General features: G+C 35.4%; 4 protein-coding genes across 5 annotated transcripts; 2 read left to right on the top strand and 2 right to left on the bottom strand.

Annotated features, from left to right (window-relative positions):
- Nucleotides 1-4155: 4155 nt before the first annotated feature.
- Nucleotides 4156-8800, top strand: LOC103852740 (protein SMAX1-LIKE 2). Its single transcript, XM_009129640.3, has 3 exons — nt 4156-6873; nt 6950-7175; nt 7266-8800. The coding sequence occupies exons 1-3, from the start codon at nt 5720-5722 to the stop codon at nt 8592-8594; spliced, it is 2709 nt and encodes a 902-aa protein (XP_009127888.1). The 5' UTR covers nt 4156-5719; the 3' UTR covers nt 8595-8800.
- Nucleotides 8801-11811: 3011 nt separating this feature from the next.
- Nucleotides 11812-16602, bottom strand: LOC103852730 (cyclic nucleotide-gated ion channel 17). Its single transcript, XM_009129631.3, has 6 exons — nt 15762-16602; nt 14792-15557; nt 13888-14189; nt 13690-13801; nt 13377-13613; nt 11812-12814 (listed from the first exon to the last, which is right to left on the bottom strand). Exons 1-6 carry the CDS (start codon nt 15788-15790, stop codon nt 12074-12076), a joined length of 2187 nt encoding a protein of 728 aa, XP_009127879.2. The 5' UTR covers nt 15791-16602; the 3' UTR covers nt 11812-12073.
- A 263-nt stretch (nt 16603-16865) lies between these two features.
- Nucleotides 16866-18871, bottom strand: LOC103852719 (RING-H2 finger protein ATL14). The gene has a single exon (XM_009129621.3). It carries the CDS (start codon nt 17557-17559, stop codon nt 17077-17079), a length of 483 nt encoding a protein of 160 aa, XP_009127869.2. The 5' UTR covers nt 17560-18871; the 3' UTR covers nt 16866-17076.
- A 236-nt stretch (nt 18872-19107) lies between these two features.
- On the top strand, nt 19108-20016 carry EXPLB2 (putative EG45-like domain containing protein 1). Of its 2 annotated transcripts, XM_009129612.3 has the most exons (3): nt 19108-19295; nt 19493-19766; nt 19860-20016. In XM_009129612.3, exons 1-3 carry the CDS (start codon nt 19196-19198, stop codon nt 19864-19866), a joined length of 381 nt encoding a protein of 126 aa, XP_009127860.1. In that variant the 5' UTR covers nt 19108-19195; the 3' UTR covers nt 19867-20016. The 2 variants fall into 2 exon arrangements, with proteins under 2 accessions (XP_009127860.1, NP_001288929.1); NM_001302000.1 differs by lacking the exon at nt 19860-20016 and having other exon boundaries at nt 19196-19295; nt 19493-19770.
- The last annotated feature ends 686 nt before the right edge of the window (nt 20017-20702 follow it).

Raw genomic sequence — 20702 nt, 5'->3', positions numbered from 1 at the left:
GACAAATACATTTGTGACCTAGACTGTACGTAGTCTTCCTTATCTGGAGTCAATCTTTAAATGAATTTTCTCACCCTTCTTAATAAAGCAGCCTCAAAATCAGGGGACTAGACTTCTTACTCCATTTGAGGGGATATCTAATAACGTCATTGACACAATTTTTTAATTCAGTAATATTATAAAGCAGGTAACAAACTTACAGTGCCTCTTATTAACGCTAGCATCGCTTATCTATACTATTAAAGCAGAATCCCTAATAGGATTCTGCCCCTGCCTTTTAAAGTTAATTACAATGATATGCCACTGCATTTTTTTTCAATAATGAATTAATAAAACAAATAAATAAAGGACTATATTCCAAAGGAAAAATCTAACGTATTCTCCACTTAACATATTTTTCAGAACCATCCATACAGCTCGTGGGACCAAAATCAAACGTATTCTCCACTTAACATATTTTTCAAAACCAACCAGTGTGTTAATGTGTTATTGAGTTTGATCCTCATACTACATAAGTAATTCAAAGTTTCATACACACTTCTCAACATCAATGTTAGGTTCATACACACTTCTCTTTCGTATTAAGGCATTAAGAATGTGTCTACGTTTTCATATCATACATCAAAACTGCATATTGTAATGCATATAGTCATTTCCGAATATCATTCTTACAGATGTGTACTATACGTGTTATCCAACATTCTATATATTTGAATAATTTTTTCAAAAAGCAACAGAATTACACTTCGGTTTACAAATTCATAACAAAAGAATCTCATTTTTTTAGAAATAGTGAACGCCCATCTTCATCTATATTTTTACGTAAAGTTTCTCATCTAAATTCATATTTTTTAGATATTTTTGAGAGTGGTCAATTCATGAGTTTCAAACTTGAGAAAAAAATAAAAGATACACAATTTGTATGATACAATATAGGGAGACACAATATATTGTATAATATAGATATTAACTTCGAAAATAATCTCTATCAATTTCTCTTAAAACAGCATCGAAAAGTAGAAAAATATATAATACATGTTTCCAAAATAATCTCACCGAATTTGCTCATCATTAAAATAGGATCCGCAAATATTTGAATCAATAACGACACTATCTATATTTTGATTCAGAATATCTATCAAGTTTATATTTTAGAATATGCTGCACGTGATTCCTTAAATACTATTAACCTAAACACCTAAATCGTTTTCCTATTGTTATTATAAATATGACTGCGTCAAACGCAGTCGAACGCTTTCTAGCACAAACCATTACACTCCAGAATCAAAACCCTATGGCTCCTACTATGTCACCATAACTTCATGCATTCATCGTCTGAGACTTTGCAAGGATTCTTGCATTTAGATATCTGAATAAAGATATGGATATATCTATACCTTTGTTTTTCTCTAACTTTGTGTGAACAGCGACTGCATGGGTTGTGATAACTGCTTTCTGTTGGGAATAAAGTGTTTATTTCTCAAAAATATATGAAAATAAATTTCCAACTTTTATATCATTTTAAATATCTATTAATATTTTTAACTTAAAAAATCAGCAAAACTATAATTGTATTAGATAATCAAATATTAAACCACATACTTTTATAATTATAAATATTTTGTCATTTTAAAATAATATTTTTTAAAATAATATTTTTTTAAAAATTCCGCGCTTTTAAAGCGCGGGTCAAAATCTAGTAAAGAAATAAAGATGAAATCATCAGTGTTACAAAAAAAAAGATGAAATCATCATTCTATAATTATATATTTGCAGGCTTTTGAACGAATATGTTTTGTCAGAGAAAATAGAGGGGTTTATGCCACCATCGTGGAAGAACAATGGGGTTTGGAACAGCGATGTTATTATTCTTTAACTATGTAAACGTGGGGACTTTTTTTGTTAGGTGTAATGTTCCTATGAACTCCAAAATGTCTAAAATAGCTGAACAAAAAGAAAATCCCATTAAATTTTTTTCTGTGGTCGATAAATCTTATTGAAATGTCTCGTGAGATGGTTAACTTCGTGAAATGATAACCAAAAGCTCAATCCGCTTTTTTTAGTTCAGTTCGGTCGGAAATTTGATAGAATTATTCTGACACCGCAATTATTAACTCTCGAAAATGTTATATTTTTTGGCAAAAATGTTTCGATATTTTAAATACATTTTTGGACAAATTATACACCAAAAACATTATTAGAGGGGGAAAAAAGTAAAATAACAAAACAAGAACTTTATTTTTATTTTGAATAATTTATGATTCGGTTTAACGTTGATCTATTGTTTCTTAATCTATATTTCGTTAGTATTTTTTTCTTAGTATTATTATTATGATGTTCAATACTTTGGTGAATTTATAGTATTGAACATCATAATAATAATAAGTTTTATAAGTGATCTTTGAGAAAGTTTTTTTCATCTGTCCAGGATTCATATATATACCATATGAAAAAGTGGTATTTAAAGCATAATTAAAAGGCAAAGTTGTCATTGCGTAGAAACAGTAGGTCGACAAGAATTGTACGTATAGTTGTAATAAATGCAGAAAGCTGAAACTCTCAACTCTTTTCAAACTTGCACTTTTATGTTCATCGGCCTTTACGATAAAACTATTCTTCTGCGTCAGCTTTTTTTTTTCTCTTTTTATTCCATCGCTACACGACAATTTCCGCCTCGTCCAAGAACCCAAAGACCCCATCGTAGACTTGTACAGAATGACTCCGAAACAATTAGGATATCCAAAGATAGTCCAAATCTTAATTTAGCCCTTCACTTACAGATTTGAAACTCATTTTTATTTGTGTGTTTTGTTAGGAGCGTATATGATATTTGGGCGGTGATTATGGATTTTGCTAAGATAATATAAGAATCGGTACTAACCAAAACTCACTAAATTGTACATGCATATAGTATCTGATGTGATAATATCTAATATAGAATGTAACACCTGGGAGTATTCTGACTGCAGATGTTTACCTAGTTAACCTTTCGTTTTTTGGAAACAAGGGATTAGGATATATCTTTTATCGATGTATGCAGTACTCCTATTTAGTTAGTCCTAATCATAAAACATAAATAATTTTAATGAAATATTCGGAAGTTAAAATAAGAGGTGTGTGGAGTATGGACAAGAGAAGAGAGTTTTTTTTTTTGACAAGGGAAGAGTATAACAGAGAAAAGTTTAGTGTAAAAAGGCTGCAAAGGACTAGTTGGTTAAAAAGTGAGTTAACTCGATAAACGCGTAACCCAAAGGCAAAGCGTGCGCTACTCTTACCCAGTTACTTTTTATATTTTCTACTTTACGCTGGTAAATTAAATAAAGGTTACGCTCGTAAATTGCATGCAAGTAGTTTGATCGACTGCTTGGACGATTTTTTCTCTCTTTCTACCTTTTTGGAGTTGTCAACAACTTAAATTAACTAATTTATTCATCTTGAACTAGATGGATCTTATGGCAAATCAATACCTACACTAATTATTTTATTGAGACATGAATATATGTTTAGTCAAAAAAAACATGAATATGTATTTGAGTTTCCTTGCATTATTGGTTCTGACAAATGAAATGTGACAAGTTATGAAGGGTAACAAATTATGAAAAGACAATGAGTTTGGTGTAGAAGTATGAGTCTTTTTGCACAAAATAGATTGTGTATTAAATGGTCTCTGAATTTATTGGGTCGGCTCGCACATCGGCACATGTGATGACCTTACAATTCTTGTCTATACATTTAATATTCTCTATCCAAACAATGAAAAAATGAATTGTTATTGTTGAGTTGGTAACACAATCAATGTTATGATCTTTGTGATTTGGTCCTTGTTCCAAAAGGATGTCAAGCTGTCGCCAAGCATTTGGTTACTGAAATTCAAGTTTATATCAAATTGGTCTAGGGGAAATCTTACTTTTAAAAGTTTTGGGTATGTTATAAACATTATGATCTTCGAGTCAAAATAGCAACTCATAAAAATGTTCGTGTTGTATCTATTAATCATTATTCTCGAGTCTATTAGCTTCAAAGCTAAGTTATATGTTCGTTGGGATCGTCGTTCATTATGAGAAGTTCAGATGTATTTCATTTGTTTCAAATCATTTATTAGCTTTTCATGGCTTGACTCCTGTCTACGCTCCCCTTCTCAATATAAATGTGGTTTTGGGAATATTTTTCTGTTTTAGAACGAGTGTTGTGTAATTTTTTTTCTTTTTTGGTGCTGTGTAAAATATAACCTTTAGCCAAATCCATTACATTTCTTACAAAATTATGAATCAAAATAAAATCGTCGGAATCACATGTGATATTATTAATATACAGATATCGGATTACGACCATTCATTGTGGTGGCACTTTTAAAATAAATTAAAGATATACAAGTATAGTTCTATACACAACATTTACTAAACTGAGATTAATATTTAGTATTTATTATATTAATTGCTAAATTCTAACAAAAAGGTTGAAAAGGAATAACTTTTGTAACGGCGGAAATGAGTCAGAAGAGAGTAAAAAGGCAAATACGAAAAGGTGAAAGTTTTTTTTTTTTTGTGATTCCTTTTGCAGGGATTGCGTGTGAAATACAGATATTTCGTTTAAAAAGGTAAAACCCAAGAATGATAAAAGAAATAAAAAGTAACCAACGTTTTTTCACCAACACGTTTTCGATGGCACGTGAGCACACCGCTCTTCACGTTCAGGAACGAAACACTCAAGCGATCTCGTACACGCGCTAGTTTCAGACGCGCGAAACTAGTTTGTCCTATTTCTCTGACTAGATTCAACTTTTATTGCGTCATCAAAACTTTATTACTAGTTGGTAACCTTTTTTCCACACTCATCCAAAAGTAGTATAATTAGTCTGTTTTGTTTTCCACAATAGTATCAAATACACAAATTCTAATAATATTCATAAAAAATATATTTCGCAACCGTATAGCAAATTACAAAGATTAATATTTTATCTTGTAGATGAACTAGTGGATACATAAAAATGCTTAACAAATCAATTAATCGTCAAATAAGTTAATCATATAATGGTTTACACTCCAAAAAATAACGCTCATTAAAAAATTCGAAAACACTGCAACTCTGTCAAAGCAAATATTTTAGTCTTACAAATTACGTATATTAGTTGGATGTTTATTGTCTAAAAAGGTACTTTCAAACCAAGTTTAATGACTTTGAGGCTTTCGTCCCATTATAGCTGCAGACACAATAACTTGGTCATTTCTAATGATGTTATAATATTTGGCGTCAAATAAATTCAAATAGATAGATGATTTTTTTTTTTTTTTGGCACAAAATAGATAGATTAGACATTGAAAAGCTATGAGAAAGTTTTTGAAGTTGTTGTGAAGCAGATGATTCCATCTTTCTTTTTCTTTACCAATCTTCTTTTTTCACACGCGCTCACACTAACAAGACAGATACAATGAAAGTCCACAGTAACTCAAGAACAGAGACAGAGATAACTTTTTGAAAAAGCTCCTATTTTACCTTTCTGTTGATCGCTTTTGTTTTTCTGTAAAAAGCCATCTTTTGTGTTGCTCCTTTTTTACCTGATAAACAATTTTTCTCTGCCAAAACTTTCTTTCACTTCTTTTTAAATTTAATATCTTGGCCGGTCCAGAAAGCTCTTAATGCAAAGGTTTCTCCTTATTAAGATAACAAAGAGAAAGAAAAGAAAAACAGCAGCCAAGACTTTTTCTTTCTTCTCGTTGAGATGAGAGCAGATTTGATTACAATACAGCAAACGCTGACGCCCGAAGCAGCGACTGTTCTCAACCAGTCCATCGCCGAGGCGACACGTCGCAACCATGGCCACACGACGCCCCTCCACGTGGCGGCCACTCTCTTATCATCCTCCTCTGGTTTTCTCCGACAAGCTTGCATCAAGTCCCACCCAAACTCCTCTCACCCACTCCAGTGCCGAGCTCTCGAGCTATGTTTCAGCGTCGCCCTCGAACGCCTCCCTACTACTACAACTTCTTCCCCATCGCAAACGCAGGAGCCTCCTCTTCTTTCAAACGCTCTAACCGCGGCTTTGAAACGCGCGCAGGCTCACCAGCGGCGCGGTTGCCCGGAGCAGCAGCAGCAACCGCTTTTGGCGGTTAAAGTCGAGCTCGAGCAGCTTATCATTTCGATTCTCGATGACCCGAGCGTAAGCCGGGTCATGCGAGAGGCTAGCTTCTCTAGCCCCGCCGTGAAGTCCGCGATCGAACAGTCTCTTTCTGGTAATTCCGTTAGACAAGGCGGGATGGTTAACCCGTCTTCAATTGGATTCGGTTATCGACCTGTACCGGTTCCGGTTAACCGGAATCCTTACGTTAACCCCCGGTTACACCATAACGGTTCCTCGGGGGTGATACAGAGGACAGACGAAGTTAAACGGGTCATCGATGTAATGACCCGGACCCGGAGAAGAAACCCGGTTCTCGTCGGAGACTCGGAGCCTCAGATTCTCGTTAAAGAGATTCTCGCCAAGATCGAGAGCGGAGAATTTTCCGACGGTCCGCTTCGCAATTTTCAGGTGATCCGGTTGGAGAATGAGTCAGCTGCGCAAATGGCGACGAGGTTCGGTGAAATCTCCGGGTTGGTGGAGACCCGGATCGGGAATTCGGGTTTGACCGGCGGTGTTGTTCTTGATCTCGGAGATTTGAAATGGTTAGCGGCGGGCGGCGGCGGCGGCGGAGGAGGAGCTTTGGCGGAGATGAGGAAGCTTTTGGAGAGGTACGAAGGGAGGTTATGTTTTATTGGTACGGCTACGTGTGAGACTTATCTACGATGTCAAGTTTATTACCCTTCGATGGAGAATGATTGTGATCTTCAAGCGATTCCGATCGCCGCTAAATCTATTCTCCCGACCATGTTCCAAAGGTTTGTCTTTTATTTAATTGTTGAGTTTCGCTATTAATTTTCGGACAAAGTCTCAGTTTTTTTTTGTTATGCTCAGGCTTGGGAGCAACTACAATAATAACTTCTTATTAAGCAGTAATATCATATCTCCGACGAGAAGCTCCCAGATTCCGACGAGTAAAATGGGCTGTTGCTCTCTGTGTTTGCAGAGTTATGAAAACGACGTCGCTAAATTGGAAAAATCATTAACCGGAGATAACCGGTCGGTCTTGCCACAGTGGCTGCAGAACGCTAAAGCCGACAACGTCGGTGACAAGAAACCTGTAAGTCTTATTGGTGAATTGATTCCAACATAAGAAACCGTTTTTGCATTGAATATTAATTTTTGTTTTGTTTTTTCTTTTTACTTGTAGACGAAAGATCAAGAGATAGTGGAGTTGCAGAATAAATGGAATGACTTGTGTTTGCGTTTACATCCAAAACCATCTCTGTCTGAAATAACGGCTCCTTCGTCCTTGTCTATGTTGAAACCAAACCCAAGATCGGACATAACTCCACCTGGAAGTCCAATCGCTACAGATTTGGTTCTCGGACGTTCCAACAACAGAATTGTATCATCACCGGAGAAAAAGAAGACTAGTGAAGCCCTTTCCGGAAAGCTAGGAGACTCATTCGACATCGATCTATTCAAAAAGCTACTCAAGGGCTTAGCGAAAACCGTCTGGTGGCAGCACGACGCAGCCTCTTCGGTAGCATCAGCGATCACCGAATGCAAACACGGAAACGGGAGATCAAAAGGTGATATTTGGTTAATGTTCACCGGTCCAGACAGAACCGGGAAGACCAAAATGGCCTCGGCGCTGTCCGATCTCGTCTCGGGAAGCCAACCGATAACCATCAGCCTCGGCTCCGGTTCACGGACCGACGATGGTTTAAGCCTCCGTGGCAAAACGGCGTTGGATAGGTTAGCGGAAACCGTTAGGAGAAACCCGTTCGCGGTTATTGTGATGGAAGACATCGACGAAGCTGATTTGTTGCTGCGTAACAACGTGAAGCTAGCGATGGAACGAGGGAGGATCTGTGATTCGTATGGACGTGAGGTTAGTCTAGGGAACGTTATTATAATCCTGACTACAGATTCGTCGCACGGTTTAGCTGAACAAGTTGTTCCTATTGACGAGACAAGACTAGAGAGTCTGGTGAGGAGAGGATGGAAGCTAAAACTCTCGGTTTGTAACAGAAGCAATACACGGAAACGAAAACCAAACTGGCGTTGTAACGACCAAACAAAGCAGAGGAAAGAGATTTGTTTCGACTTGAACGAAGCGGCCGAGTTTGATTCGTCTAGTGATGTAACGGTCGAGCACAACGATCAAGAAGACAATAGTAACTTCCTTCACAAGCTAGTGGCGTTAGCTGACGACGCTATAGTCTTTAGATCGGTTGATTTTGGTTCGATCAAGAATAAGACCAAAGAATCTTTAAATAAACGTTTCTCTGACGGTCTAACGGTGGAGATTGAAGACGATGCTCTGGAGAGAATCGCTGGCGCGATTTGGCTTAGCAAGATTAGCTTAGAGGAGTGGCTTGAGGAAGCAATGAGTTCGAGCTTGAATAGCGTGAAGTCTCGAGTGTCTTCTTCGTTAGAAGATTCTGTGATTAGGATTGAGCTTGAAGATGATGTAAGTGATCGATCATCCGGAGGGTATCTTCCGAGTAGTATAAGAACGGTGGTCGTTTGAGTAGTTTTTGTTTTTTTCCGGTGAGGGGTAGATTCGTAATTATTGAATTGGGGAAGGGGAAAGATGTAAATAGTGTTATGTCTCCAAACCGTCTTTGGCGGGGAGAGAAAAGTTCGGTTAAAACATTACAGTAAAAAAGAGTTATCAACGGCTCAGAATAACTTACAGCCTTTAGATATGATATGAAAGTATAATTTTTTGTTTCTTTTGAAAAAATGAAAGTAGAAAGCTGATACATCCACAAAAAGAAAATGAGGAATCTTCTTATACATATGAAAACAAATACGAAATTAATTAACATACAGAGATGTTACTGGTGACATAGTGGATTTATAATATTTTGTTCAGGGTTATATTTGATTATTCTTTCGTATGTTTCTTCTTGGAGTTTAATGGAGTATATTGTAGTCTCTCGTAACATACTGAATTTTAGAAAAACTATACTACTATTATATACTTTTATAATATTCAGAAGACATTTATTTCAGTAGAAAGTTATACTTTTAAAAGTACTAAGTGGTTGGGCTAGTATGTGGCTTGTCTTTATATCACCTTTTTAGAATGAAAGCAGCAAATCCAACCACTCTCATGGACCAAATATTTATTTAAAAAATTGCAAATATCAGACTCAATAACTCACAGCCTCACAGGCTTTTCTTTAATGCAATTTTATTTTCCGGTTTTATGTATTTGAATTAAGCATTGGGCTAAATATATTTAATTCAAGTAGCAAATATTGAAGTCTTTCTAGTGAGTAGTGTATTGACAACAAGATTTACACTTAGCATGTTTTTACAAGTGTTTAAATTAGGATCTTGATTAACATCTTGACGTCTATTTTAAATAGAGTTTCACTTTGGTCAGTACACGATTTAGAGGGACTTCAAAACAAAGTTAAAAACTATCGGCTTATAATGAAAACATGTTTAAAAATTCAGAACGTAAAATTGTCGGTCGGACCATACATACGTAGTGATCGGTCTCTTTGGGTTTTTAAGGCCACAATTTGATTTTATCTAATTTGATTTTATCATTTATGACCATTGATTCTAAGCCTCAATCTGCAAACCGGTCCGATATGAAATTTAAACCTAACTAACGTATGATAACAAAAAACGATTAGACATTCGGTCCAATGATCTAAACTACATGACACCATGAATTTTCTTGTTCAATATAGACTCTAGCTCGAATTTAAAAACTACATTGGGAACATCCACAATTCTTTTTATATATAAGCTATTATGAGAGGAGTAGTTATTAGCAAGGATATGCATGCCAAGTGACTTCATGTGTTCAATCAATATGCATATGTATTTATATATTATTTATCTATCAAAATTCAGATTGTTTTCAAACTAAATACAAATATTGTTGTGATAGTACATATATCTACTGAAAATCGATCTTAATGCACAAAAATTGAAAATCGCTAGACACAAAGTGCACAAATTGTAATGTCATTTTATTGGTTTAATGTCTCAACCACTTAGTAATCAAAAATGATATTTTAATATTTACTCTATAAACTTTCTTTTGCTACAAGTCATTAGTTATAGATATCTGTTTTTTTTTCATAGATAACTCCGTTTTTTGCTACACACTTGAAGACAAAGCTTTCAAAATATATTTATTTTTCTTTCACTTTTTAAGATATTACATTATAGTATTAATACTTAAGAGTGGAAGATAAGGTTGACGTTTTTGGTACTTGTTTATACATGATAACATAACTAATAAAAGCATGTCCAATACCTTTCATTGTCATCAAATATGGATTTGTTATATATAAAGCAGTCTTTAACCTAATTATTGACAAAAAATAATTAGTGGAGATATTACTTTAATATTATTTTAAAATGAAGGATTTTAGCCAAAGAGAAGCACTAGAACAAGGAGAAGACAAACCAAAACATGCCTTTATATCATTCAATTATTTAGTTATATATATGGACCTTATGGCCTCTTTTATCTTTTGGTGGATTTGCATTATGTCTCCTCATTTCATTGTTAAATATATCATCAGCCAAAAGTAAGAAAGATTATACGCATTAGACACTGCAGTAGTTGAAAGTTCTTAAAGTTTAGATAGATTCAGTTTATCTCAAACAAAAGATTCATCATACACCATGCCAATACTTGATCTTGAAGTGACAAAAATAAACTCATAATAACAGACCAACCTGAGAGTGTAATTGAATAATCTTCAAGTGGAAACTAAAATAATGCAGCAAATGCTGCAACTTTACTCAAAGACCCGTTTCATATTTAATATATTTTCCAGTCTTTCTTTCTTTTATCATAACAATGAAAAGGGCGTGAAGATAATCATTTAGGAATATAAGATATGTATTATATTATAACCAAAAGGGGTCACAAATCTGCACCTTACATGATTGAAACCTCATGTTGAATTTGAGCTTTTTGGAAAGGGGGCATGAACTTAACTTCTTCAGTGAGCAACTTACACACTAAGGTTCAAGTTGCTGTAAATTAAAAAAAAAAAAGATAGAATAACTATTCAACTAAAATGCATTTTCTCAGTTCAAAAAAAAATGCATTTTCTCCGTTTTTAAGAAGGCTGATAATTTCAGGACCTGTTATATGCATGACTAACTTCTTATGCAAGAGATCCTTAATTTTCTATTAATATCTGGAACTCGAAATTTCTAGAAAGCTTTCAATATAGTAAATGATTTAATCGTATGCTCAGAATCCATGATTACAATGAGTCGGTCATGTTGCCATCATGAAAAGAAAAGCCCAATATGTATGTAATCGTGTAATATAGATTATGATTTGTCCCGACATCTCGGTCATCATTTGTGTTTATGTGTAGATACCAAGTCAAAATTGTCAATAGATCTTCCTTTCATTTATTTTTTATTTTTTTGAATATTAAATTTATTCAACAAAAACAAACACCTTTTTTACAATGTGTTACACTAGTTTATGTGTTTTGAACACCCTTTTTACAATACATGTTACTCTAGTTTAAGTGTATTGAAATGATACTGAAAAAAGTTAAAAAAACACCCTTTTCATCTAAAAGAAAACCATGTTTCCGTGGCCCTCTCATAGTCTTTGGCTCCCATCGACTAATAAGAAATTGCTTCTTTAGCAATATGCAGAAGATGCGAAAGAAAACAACCTTTCTTACCATGGAGTTAATATCTCGACGCTAAAAGAACCTTTATAAGAATGTGAAGGTTGAAAGGACAGACTCAAGTCTCAGTCAAAATAAAAACAATCAACGTACGAGAATGCTTCTACAGAAGATATAATTCCAGTGAATCTTTTGTTCCAAAGCTTAGATTACAAAAGATGTTTTCATGTACAAAAACCAAAACACACTAGATTTCTTAATTTATAACTCCCCAATAACCAGGAAAGCTCAAATATGTAGCGTTACTTAATCATAAAAATCACCAGTATAACTAAAAACCAAGTCAGCTTCTTTTATGTTTATATGAATGCAGTCAATCATCAGGCTCAGCAGAGAAATCAGGCTCTTCAGGTTTCTTGAACCGAGGCATCTCCACATCCTTAACTCTCTGAGCTGCAACACCACGTCTTGTATTAGCTGCAAAACGTGAAGCCAAAACCATAACTCCAATGTTCATCTTTGTCTTTGGACTCGACCCTACACCCTCTTCCTCTTCTTCTACTACTTTTCTAACCACTACTTCTTCTTCTTCATCATCTTCATCACTTTGCTTTGATTCAACCGCAGTGAGATGATTCTCCATAGCTCTTCTCTTGTACCTGCGCCAAGCGGCTTGTATGAAGCAAGCAGCCCAAGTCCTCCAATGGTGAGAGTAGAATCTGAAAGTATGTTGAAGCTTCTTGCTGTGTAGCCTCCTAAACTGATTGGCAACAAACTTTAAATCTTCAGCTCGAAGAGCGAATGCTTCAACTTCAACTAAGGCCCTAACTGTTCTTGTGGAAGAGGGTAGATTCAGAGTTGATTTTGGAAGCAAAGCCCATGAAAGAAGCTCCTCCCCGCAGAAATCTCCAGGTCTTAGTATGATCGAGTTGAAGAAACCGGTTCTGCCTCCATTGGTTGTGGAACTCTCGAGCCTACCTCTGATGATAAAGAGCATCTCTGTGATTAAGTCACCTTCACGCACAAGGTAAGTCCCTTCCGTACACAGAGAAGAGACTAGACGCTCGCATATTGCATCGAGCAACTGATCATCCATTTGGGAGAAAAATGGAACCTGCATGATTCAGACAAACACATTATGGAGTTACAAAATATTTTACAGTGTAAATGGCTTGCAACTAACACCACACTCGAGAAACTAAAACCAAACCAGCTCTGAACTGTAGAGTTAAACCATTTGTAGGACAACCAAAAGTAGGGCTGGGATTTCAAACTGAACTCGCCAAACCGAAGCAAAAATTTTGGTTAGTTCGGATAGGAGTTTGGTTCGATTGGGTAGTTTTTTTTTAAATTTGGTTTTCGGTTTGGTTCGGCAATCGGTTACATTGATTTTCTTAAAAAGTAAATTATAACCAAACCATACCAAAAACCTGTACCGAACTAACCAACCGAAATAACCGAATTTAACCAAACTTATCTGAAATATTGACAAAATTAAACCAACATAACCAAATCAAAAACTTCGGTAGGATTTTCAAAAACAGAACTAACCAAATACCAAGTCGAACTTTATATTGAACTAATTTGCTAAGATTTATGTTGAACCGACCTAACCAAACCGAATTACTTGAAATACCCAAACCCGCAGGCCTAACCAAAACAACTGAAAAACTTACTCGTCGAACAAGGTCTAAGCATAGGTGACGTTGGATATCACGGCGAAGATCAGTGGGTAGACTTTGTAGGAGAACCTCTTCGTCGACTCCTCTTGCTGCAAGCCACTTATACTGCTCATATCGCCTCACACGGTCTCTCAAATCTTCAGGAAGTTGGCGATGTCTCATCCACTCCTCCGTGTCTCTCTTCTTCAACCTCCATTCCTCAAGCCGTACCGTCAAAGATTGCAAATATGTCTGACAAACAAACCAAGAAACATGAGATTTAAGAACAAAAGTAGAGACTTCTACAACCATTTTCTGGAATCCATACCTGCATATTCCCAATGAGATGAGCAAAGAGTACAAGACCAAAGATTGCAATGAGCACAGCAAACGTGGTTTCACCAATGAATGTGGTCGTGGACAGATTCTGTCCATAGGAACTGAGACATGATGATAGTAACAGAAAAAGCCATTAGATTATGACAAATCTAAAGACTGAGTTTTGATGATCTATGTAATTAATTACCTAAGCTGTTGAAGCCCCCACCACAAGCAGTAGAAATATCTCTCGTTAAAGTTTGAAGACACAACCTTTTTAGTGATTGCGTTCTCGAACATTCCATACTTGAACTCCCCCTTTCGTGCATCGCAGAGCTTAAACACGTTTGTGACATTTGCCCATTGTTGCTGCCTGGCGTCATAGAGTGGTGAATCACAGTCTAGGTAATAGAGATAACAGTTGACTCCACCATGTTCTTTGTTGCATCTCGTTTTCCAGCATGACGTGTATCTATCAAACGATAGTATATACCACGCCGCACCAAGCACCTGTGCCAAAACAAAAAAAACAACCTATCTAGATTATAATCATTATACAAAATGAAATAAGTCTGGGCACATTTATCCGGAACCGAACCTCAGAAAAAAATCAGTTCAGGTCGCGTATCCTATCAATGACCTAAGCGGATCATATATCTCTAAAACCGGAAACCGAAACCGAACGGAAAACAAATAAGTACCCAAATTTCTACAATATAGTTTATATAATTATAAACGTTAACCACATTTGGTTTTAAAACAATCAAATATTTTAAAAAGACTATTTATAAACCGAATTACCCGGAAAACAAAGTATCCGAATACTTTTTTATTTACAATATCTAAGATTATCCAATTTTATCCGAAAATCTAAAACAAAACTGATATCTAATACGAAAACTCTGTTCTAACTTTCTTAACCCAAATTAACCAAAAACCAGAACCGAACTTGGCCCGATTATTTCAGATATTAGCCGGTTCTCAACTTTGTTACCCTCCTAAATACCCTTACGGATCCTATATCTCTAGAACCGAAAAAAAAAAAACGAAAACCGAAATAAACAGAGGCCAAGAATGAAACATGAGAATAATAAAGGAACGTGATCACATACATGACTAGCAAGCATGTATAGCAAGAGATTATAAGCAGCTCCAGCCCAAGCAGTCTTCGTAACCACACCAGTAGCTTTAACGATCTGAGAACTCAACGGTATTATCAGATAGAATCTAGGAATGTACTGTAAGAGCACAATCAACGCAAGATCATTGTTGCTATGATCAAACCGGTAGCTTCTCGTAGCCGGCATAACAAACCATATAACTATCTGAGGAAGCGGCAACGTCGCAACGAGATCAATGATGAAGTCAGACTTAAGATACCTCCAAGCAATAGCCTTGGGATCCATCACAAGCTCGCCTCTACCGAACACACGAGTGCTGGAGTTTGGAGCGATGAAGCCTGTCCTGAACTTGATGAAAATGTGGAGCAGGTAGAAAAGATCCGCAATGGTTCTGAAGAAGGTGACGAGGATTCGCAAGTTAGTGTCGGTCTTGGCGCAGGGGTAGTCTTTGTTTCCACCGATGGCTGGGACGAAGAAGTAGAGAGGGTCGATGAAGAGAGCGAGCATGCAGGAGATGATGAAGACCCAGTTCCATTTCAAGACGATCTCACTCCCTGGGTCGAGGATGGTTTTGTACCATGAGGGTTTGGAGGATTTGGACTTGTTGTTGTCAGTGTATCTACTGATTCTGTTTCCAGACAAGAGGTTGTTATCAGGAGGTTTGAGTGCTGAAGGTAGAGAGAGTTTGTATGATTTGGACATTGGATCATTCACTGCCCATATGGCTTCTTTGGGTTCTTTTTTATCTGAATACAACCTACAAAGATAGAAACTTTACTCTTAGGGACAAGCTTGGAGCTTTGATGTAATAGAAACACCAACTAAAGCAAAGTCTAGATTTTTATTTCTGGGCAACCAATCAGAGAGCTGGGAAAAAAGTTCACGACTTTGAGGAGAACTAATATGAGCCGGAACATTAAATCTAACTAAAAGACAGTGAAATTGAAGTAGAAGAACTTACATAAGAATCTTGTCCTTTCTCAACTCCATTAGAAGAAGCTTTGAGCTCGAGAAAGAAGAACCCTTTTGATCGAAACGAATTAAAGAAAGAGGCTTTCTTTGATTCGTGCAAACTCTGACACTCTCACTCTTTGATGTGTCTCTCTCTAAATCTGAGGAAGCTCTGTTAATTCCTCCTGGGGGGAATTGAAACGAGGGAGTCACGGGACGAGTCAGAGAGCGTATCGTCTTTCCTTTTTTTTTCTCACCTTTAAGAGAGATAAAAAAAAAAAGGAAGATCGAAGAGGATATTTGTGTGTTTTTAGGAATATTTAGAGCTCATCGATGTAATAAAACAAGAAAGTCAACATATTTGACCACATGACTTAATTAGCTAATCAGAGGCATTATTAGTGGGGGAATTAATGACTTTTATAGCTTTGTTTATGTGTGTTGCCTTGTTATTGAACCAATTAAAGGTATTAGACTATGAAACGCTACGTCACAAAAGAACACTTTCATAGGCTTGTCGTTAGATCCAATCACACTCATCTAACTAAATTACAACTTTCGATCGCCCTCATAAAACAAAACATTTGACATAACTCAGGATATGAAACTGGTAAACAGAAGTCACAGCTTCCAAGTTATACTTCATTAAATAGACAATTTGAAGCAGAAACATTGATGAAAAAGACTAAACTTCACTTTACAATGGACAAATCTCAAGTGAATTACAGTATATCATCAAGTTATAACAGAAGCAACAACTTACAGTGACAACCAACAACACTTTTGTTTGAATTGATCTGTATATCAATTGAGTCTCATGTGAAAGATTGGAACTTTTTAGATGATATAAAACATCTGAATCAGCAAAAAATGCTCTGCCGAATCTCATCAGAAAGCTGGAAATATTCGAGTAGTAAGCTTACTAGTGAGCTAAAGGGATTCTCTACAAAACAAGGAGTGCAAACATTGCTAGTTACTTCAACTCCCCAATCTGTAACTTGACCCGATTGAGCTTAACAATAGGCATGATATTCAAATTCTTCGGATCCAATCTTGAAACTAGTTGGATAGCCAATTCATCACTCAATATTGGCTCAAAATCAAAACAGTTGAAAGAAAGGAACAAGCTTTCAATTTGTTGAGCTCTGTAATAAATAAATAAACTGTACATGATTGATTATTGATGAAAACCAAATTTGTTTTAACATCATCGTAATAAACTAAAGTAAACCAACAAACTTTAAACAACAAATCTACTACTAGAGAAACTACTTCACCCATCAAAAAATTCTCACCTTTCTTTGCCTCTTTCGGTCTTTCCAATCTTAAACCCTATCCCTACAAATCGGACAAGTCCCAACTTTCACCAACCAAAAGTCCACACACTTCCTATGAAACACATGCCCGCATCCAGGCAACCTCCGACACCACTGCCCTTGTCTGAACCCATCGATACACACCACGCACTCGCTTCCGTACTTTGTCGGCTCGCAGAACTTGAACTGCGGAAGGCTCTTCACGCATCTGGGAGACAACCCGTCTGAGGATTCGTGACGGAGGTGGCGGCGGCGGCGGTAGTTACGGTGGAGAAACCAGTAGAGAGCGAAGAAGAAGACAGAGAAGCCGAGAGACATGAGGATGAAGAGCAGGGCGGTTAAAGCTACGGGGATCATGATGAAACCCACGAGGATTTTGGAGAGGATCTTCGTTGGAAGATTCGTCGTGTTGCCGCCCTTCGGTGGCGCCGGATACGGCGTTTGTTCGCCGGTGGTGGTGAGTGGGTCATCGTAAGGAATAGGTATCGACATCGGACGGAGATAAAAATCTTCTCTTTTTTATTTTTGTTTTTGTTTTTGAATCTCTTAAATAATGAAAACTCTGTTTGAAAGATAAATAAGGAGAAGGGTTATTACGATCAGAAGGATTCCATATTGATGAAGTTTGTGATTCGGATCGAAAACTGTGGATACAAACAACAATACAAGGGGTGTTTGTATTGTATTATTTTATTCATTATTTGTAATTAATTAATTATGGATATGAGGGAATATTCGGACATTTTAACTAGTTCTCTTCTCTCCCTGTGACTTCGCTAGGAAAGTGTCTTTTTTAATTTCTTTGAAAATATGTTTTTTTTTTTTAAATTAGAATTTACGTTACAAAATGGTGCAGCATAATTGCAGAAACACAAAAGGTTGTAGCTTGCAAGTTAAAGGTCGTACCGTATATTTTGGGTACAATGAAGCAAAGCCGTTTATTATTACTTTTTTTAGTTTGTGATGCAAATAGAAGTGTTCTTTGTGAAATATCTTGAGGAATTATTCGTGATATTTTTACGTATATATTTAATATTTAATTTATTTTTCATGATTGATTAATTTTTTGAGATTAAATACGTTAATAAAGAAATAGCATAGAAACGTTTGGAAGCAATATCAGAAAATAGATTACCTTGCGGTCCTTACCAAAGCTTATCATACGTATAATACATAATGTTTTCCGAAAAAAAAAAACTAGATCAGACATAAAACAAACGAACTGACCATATTTAAATTTAAGGATTAAAAAGTGCAAATTAGCCTTATGATAAATAATACGGATTTAAAAGAATAAATTATTTTGGTCCCAATTATAAAATAAGTTAACCAGCCATATGACAGATATTACGAATTAAAAGAAAAAAATATGATTTTGTTCCAGTTATTATTATTATCTCTGAACTCTCCTATGTGGTAAGACCGAGTAGGAAGAGATAGAGACAGGCCGACAATGGCAGCTTCCTCGGTAACAGGCTTTCTCTATGTCACCATACCAAGCCACCACCTTTTAACATTGTTACTTTGCAGCTTTTTTTATATTATCTCCTAGCTTTTTTTAGACATTTCCCTTTGCGATTTGAATCCGGTTATCTACGGTTGAGCTTGGTTTAGAATAATGTCTCATATATTGCCGTTCGGCCCATTAGCATTCGGATTCTAATCTGCAGAGGTTGCAGTTTATTTGGGCTGTCAAATGATGGCTTCTCTCCATTCTTCGTCTAACAAAACCGTTCGGTTTACTCCGAATTTGGTTCGATCGAATTGACATGGAAATATATGTCTATACCTCTCAACACAGAGGATAAACAGTTCTTCATGTCTTTCTTTTTTTGCTCTTAATGTCTGTCAATTGGGAATCGACACGAAAGCAAAAGTGGGAGTAGTCAAGATAAACAAAATAGAGAAGTCAATTTGACTTTGACCAAAATATAGAGTAGTCAAAAATTCTATATGGTAAGATATTATAATTAATGCATGCTTATCAGGAGATTTAACATATAACATAACACTTATATAAAGTGGTTACAAATAACATAACACATACAAATAGGTATTCCGCATATCAAATATAAAAACAATCTTAAATATCTTTTTTGCTTAAGAAAATAAGAAGAAAAAACGAGCCATGGGTAAATGTATTTTGGTATCCTCTGTCGTTATTGTTTCTCTCTTTTCTATTGCATATGCAACTTCTGGAATCGGAACTTTCTACACAACTTACACTCGTAAGAATATTATTTTTACACTGTTTTGTGTACAGTACGTATTAGTTGATTGTAACCCATATTATAAGAACATAGAAAAAACAAACTTTATATATGTTCCTCTTATTTTTTACTTATATGTACCTTTTGATATCTAACTAAAGCGAACTGCTAATACTTTATAACGATCTATGTTGTTTAATTATGTGTTTTGATAGCATCGGCATGTTACAAAGATACGCCAGAAGGAGTGATGATAGCTGCAGCGAGTGATACATTATGGGACAATGGTCGAGTTTGTGGCAAAATGTTCCATGTGACATGCACCGGACCTCGTAACCCCGTGCCTCATCCCTGTACCGGTAAAACTGTGACAGTTAAAATCGTTGACCATTGTCCCGCTGGCTGTGCTTCTACTATCGATCTCTCCTTTGAAGCTTTTTCTCAGATCGCTAATCCTGTCGCTGGGATCATTAACATTGATTATACGCCGTAATTATTCGACAACCTAATACATATTTTATGTTACATTAGAATAATTTGTATACGGGATTTTAATGATGAGATTGTGTGTTTGTATTTCAGGGCCTAAATGTCGATGGAGTTCTCAAGGAAAATAATGCTCGGATCTAGAAAACCGTAATAAGTATTGTATTGCCATTAGAGATTTGTAATTGTATTCAAAGTACTAATAAAATCCCCGAGGTTCATACAAAAAATAAGATTGCATATTTTCCCTATATTTATAGTTTGCATAACATGATTTTAAAGATAGACGATTAGGAGGTATGCATAACACATCCAAGTTGTTAACATGTTTATTAATGTTAAAAAAAAAACATGTTTATTAAAAACATCTTCAACTCTACTCTATTTTTGACTCCAAACTTTATTTTGGAGTAAATTTTTTCCAACTCAACTCCATATCTAACTTCAAAATAAAGTAAAGACTAAAGTTACTCTATTTTATGGAGTAATTCTACCAATTACTCCATTTTGGAATTGAACTTTTAATTTATGAAATGATCTTTTTCATTTTGAATGTTTTTATTTTATACTTAAATATTATGTAAAATGATACAATAACATGAAAATAAATATGACATTTCAAAAAAGATATTCCAAAAAATATTATTTAATAATTTTACATAAAAATATGCATAAACTAATAAAAATATAAACTAAATATAAAAAATATAAAATAAAATATAATATAAAATATTTGATTTAATAATCCGGTAAATTTTTTTTGGAACTACCAAGATTGCTGAAATATTGTTCAAACAGAATAGATGAATTTGTTTATCTTGTGGGTCAACATTTTGATTTGTTAATATTTGTACTTGGTGAGCTTTTGATATATGCACAAATATTTGGATCATATATGAAATTCAAACTACAAAACAAATTTTTTTTCTTCTTTATGTT

Source organism: Brassica rapa, chromosome A01 (assembly GCF_000309985.2).
Source record: "Brassica rapa cultivar Chiifu-401-42 chromosome A01, CAAS_Brap_v3.01, whole genome shotgun sequence".
NCBI lineage: Eukaryota > Viridiplantae > Streptophyta > Magnoliopsida > Brassicales > Brassicaceae > Brassica > Brassica rapa.
Note: the sequence above shows the minus strand (reverse complement) of the source record. Positions and strands in the feature narration are given on the sequence as shown.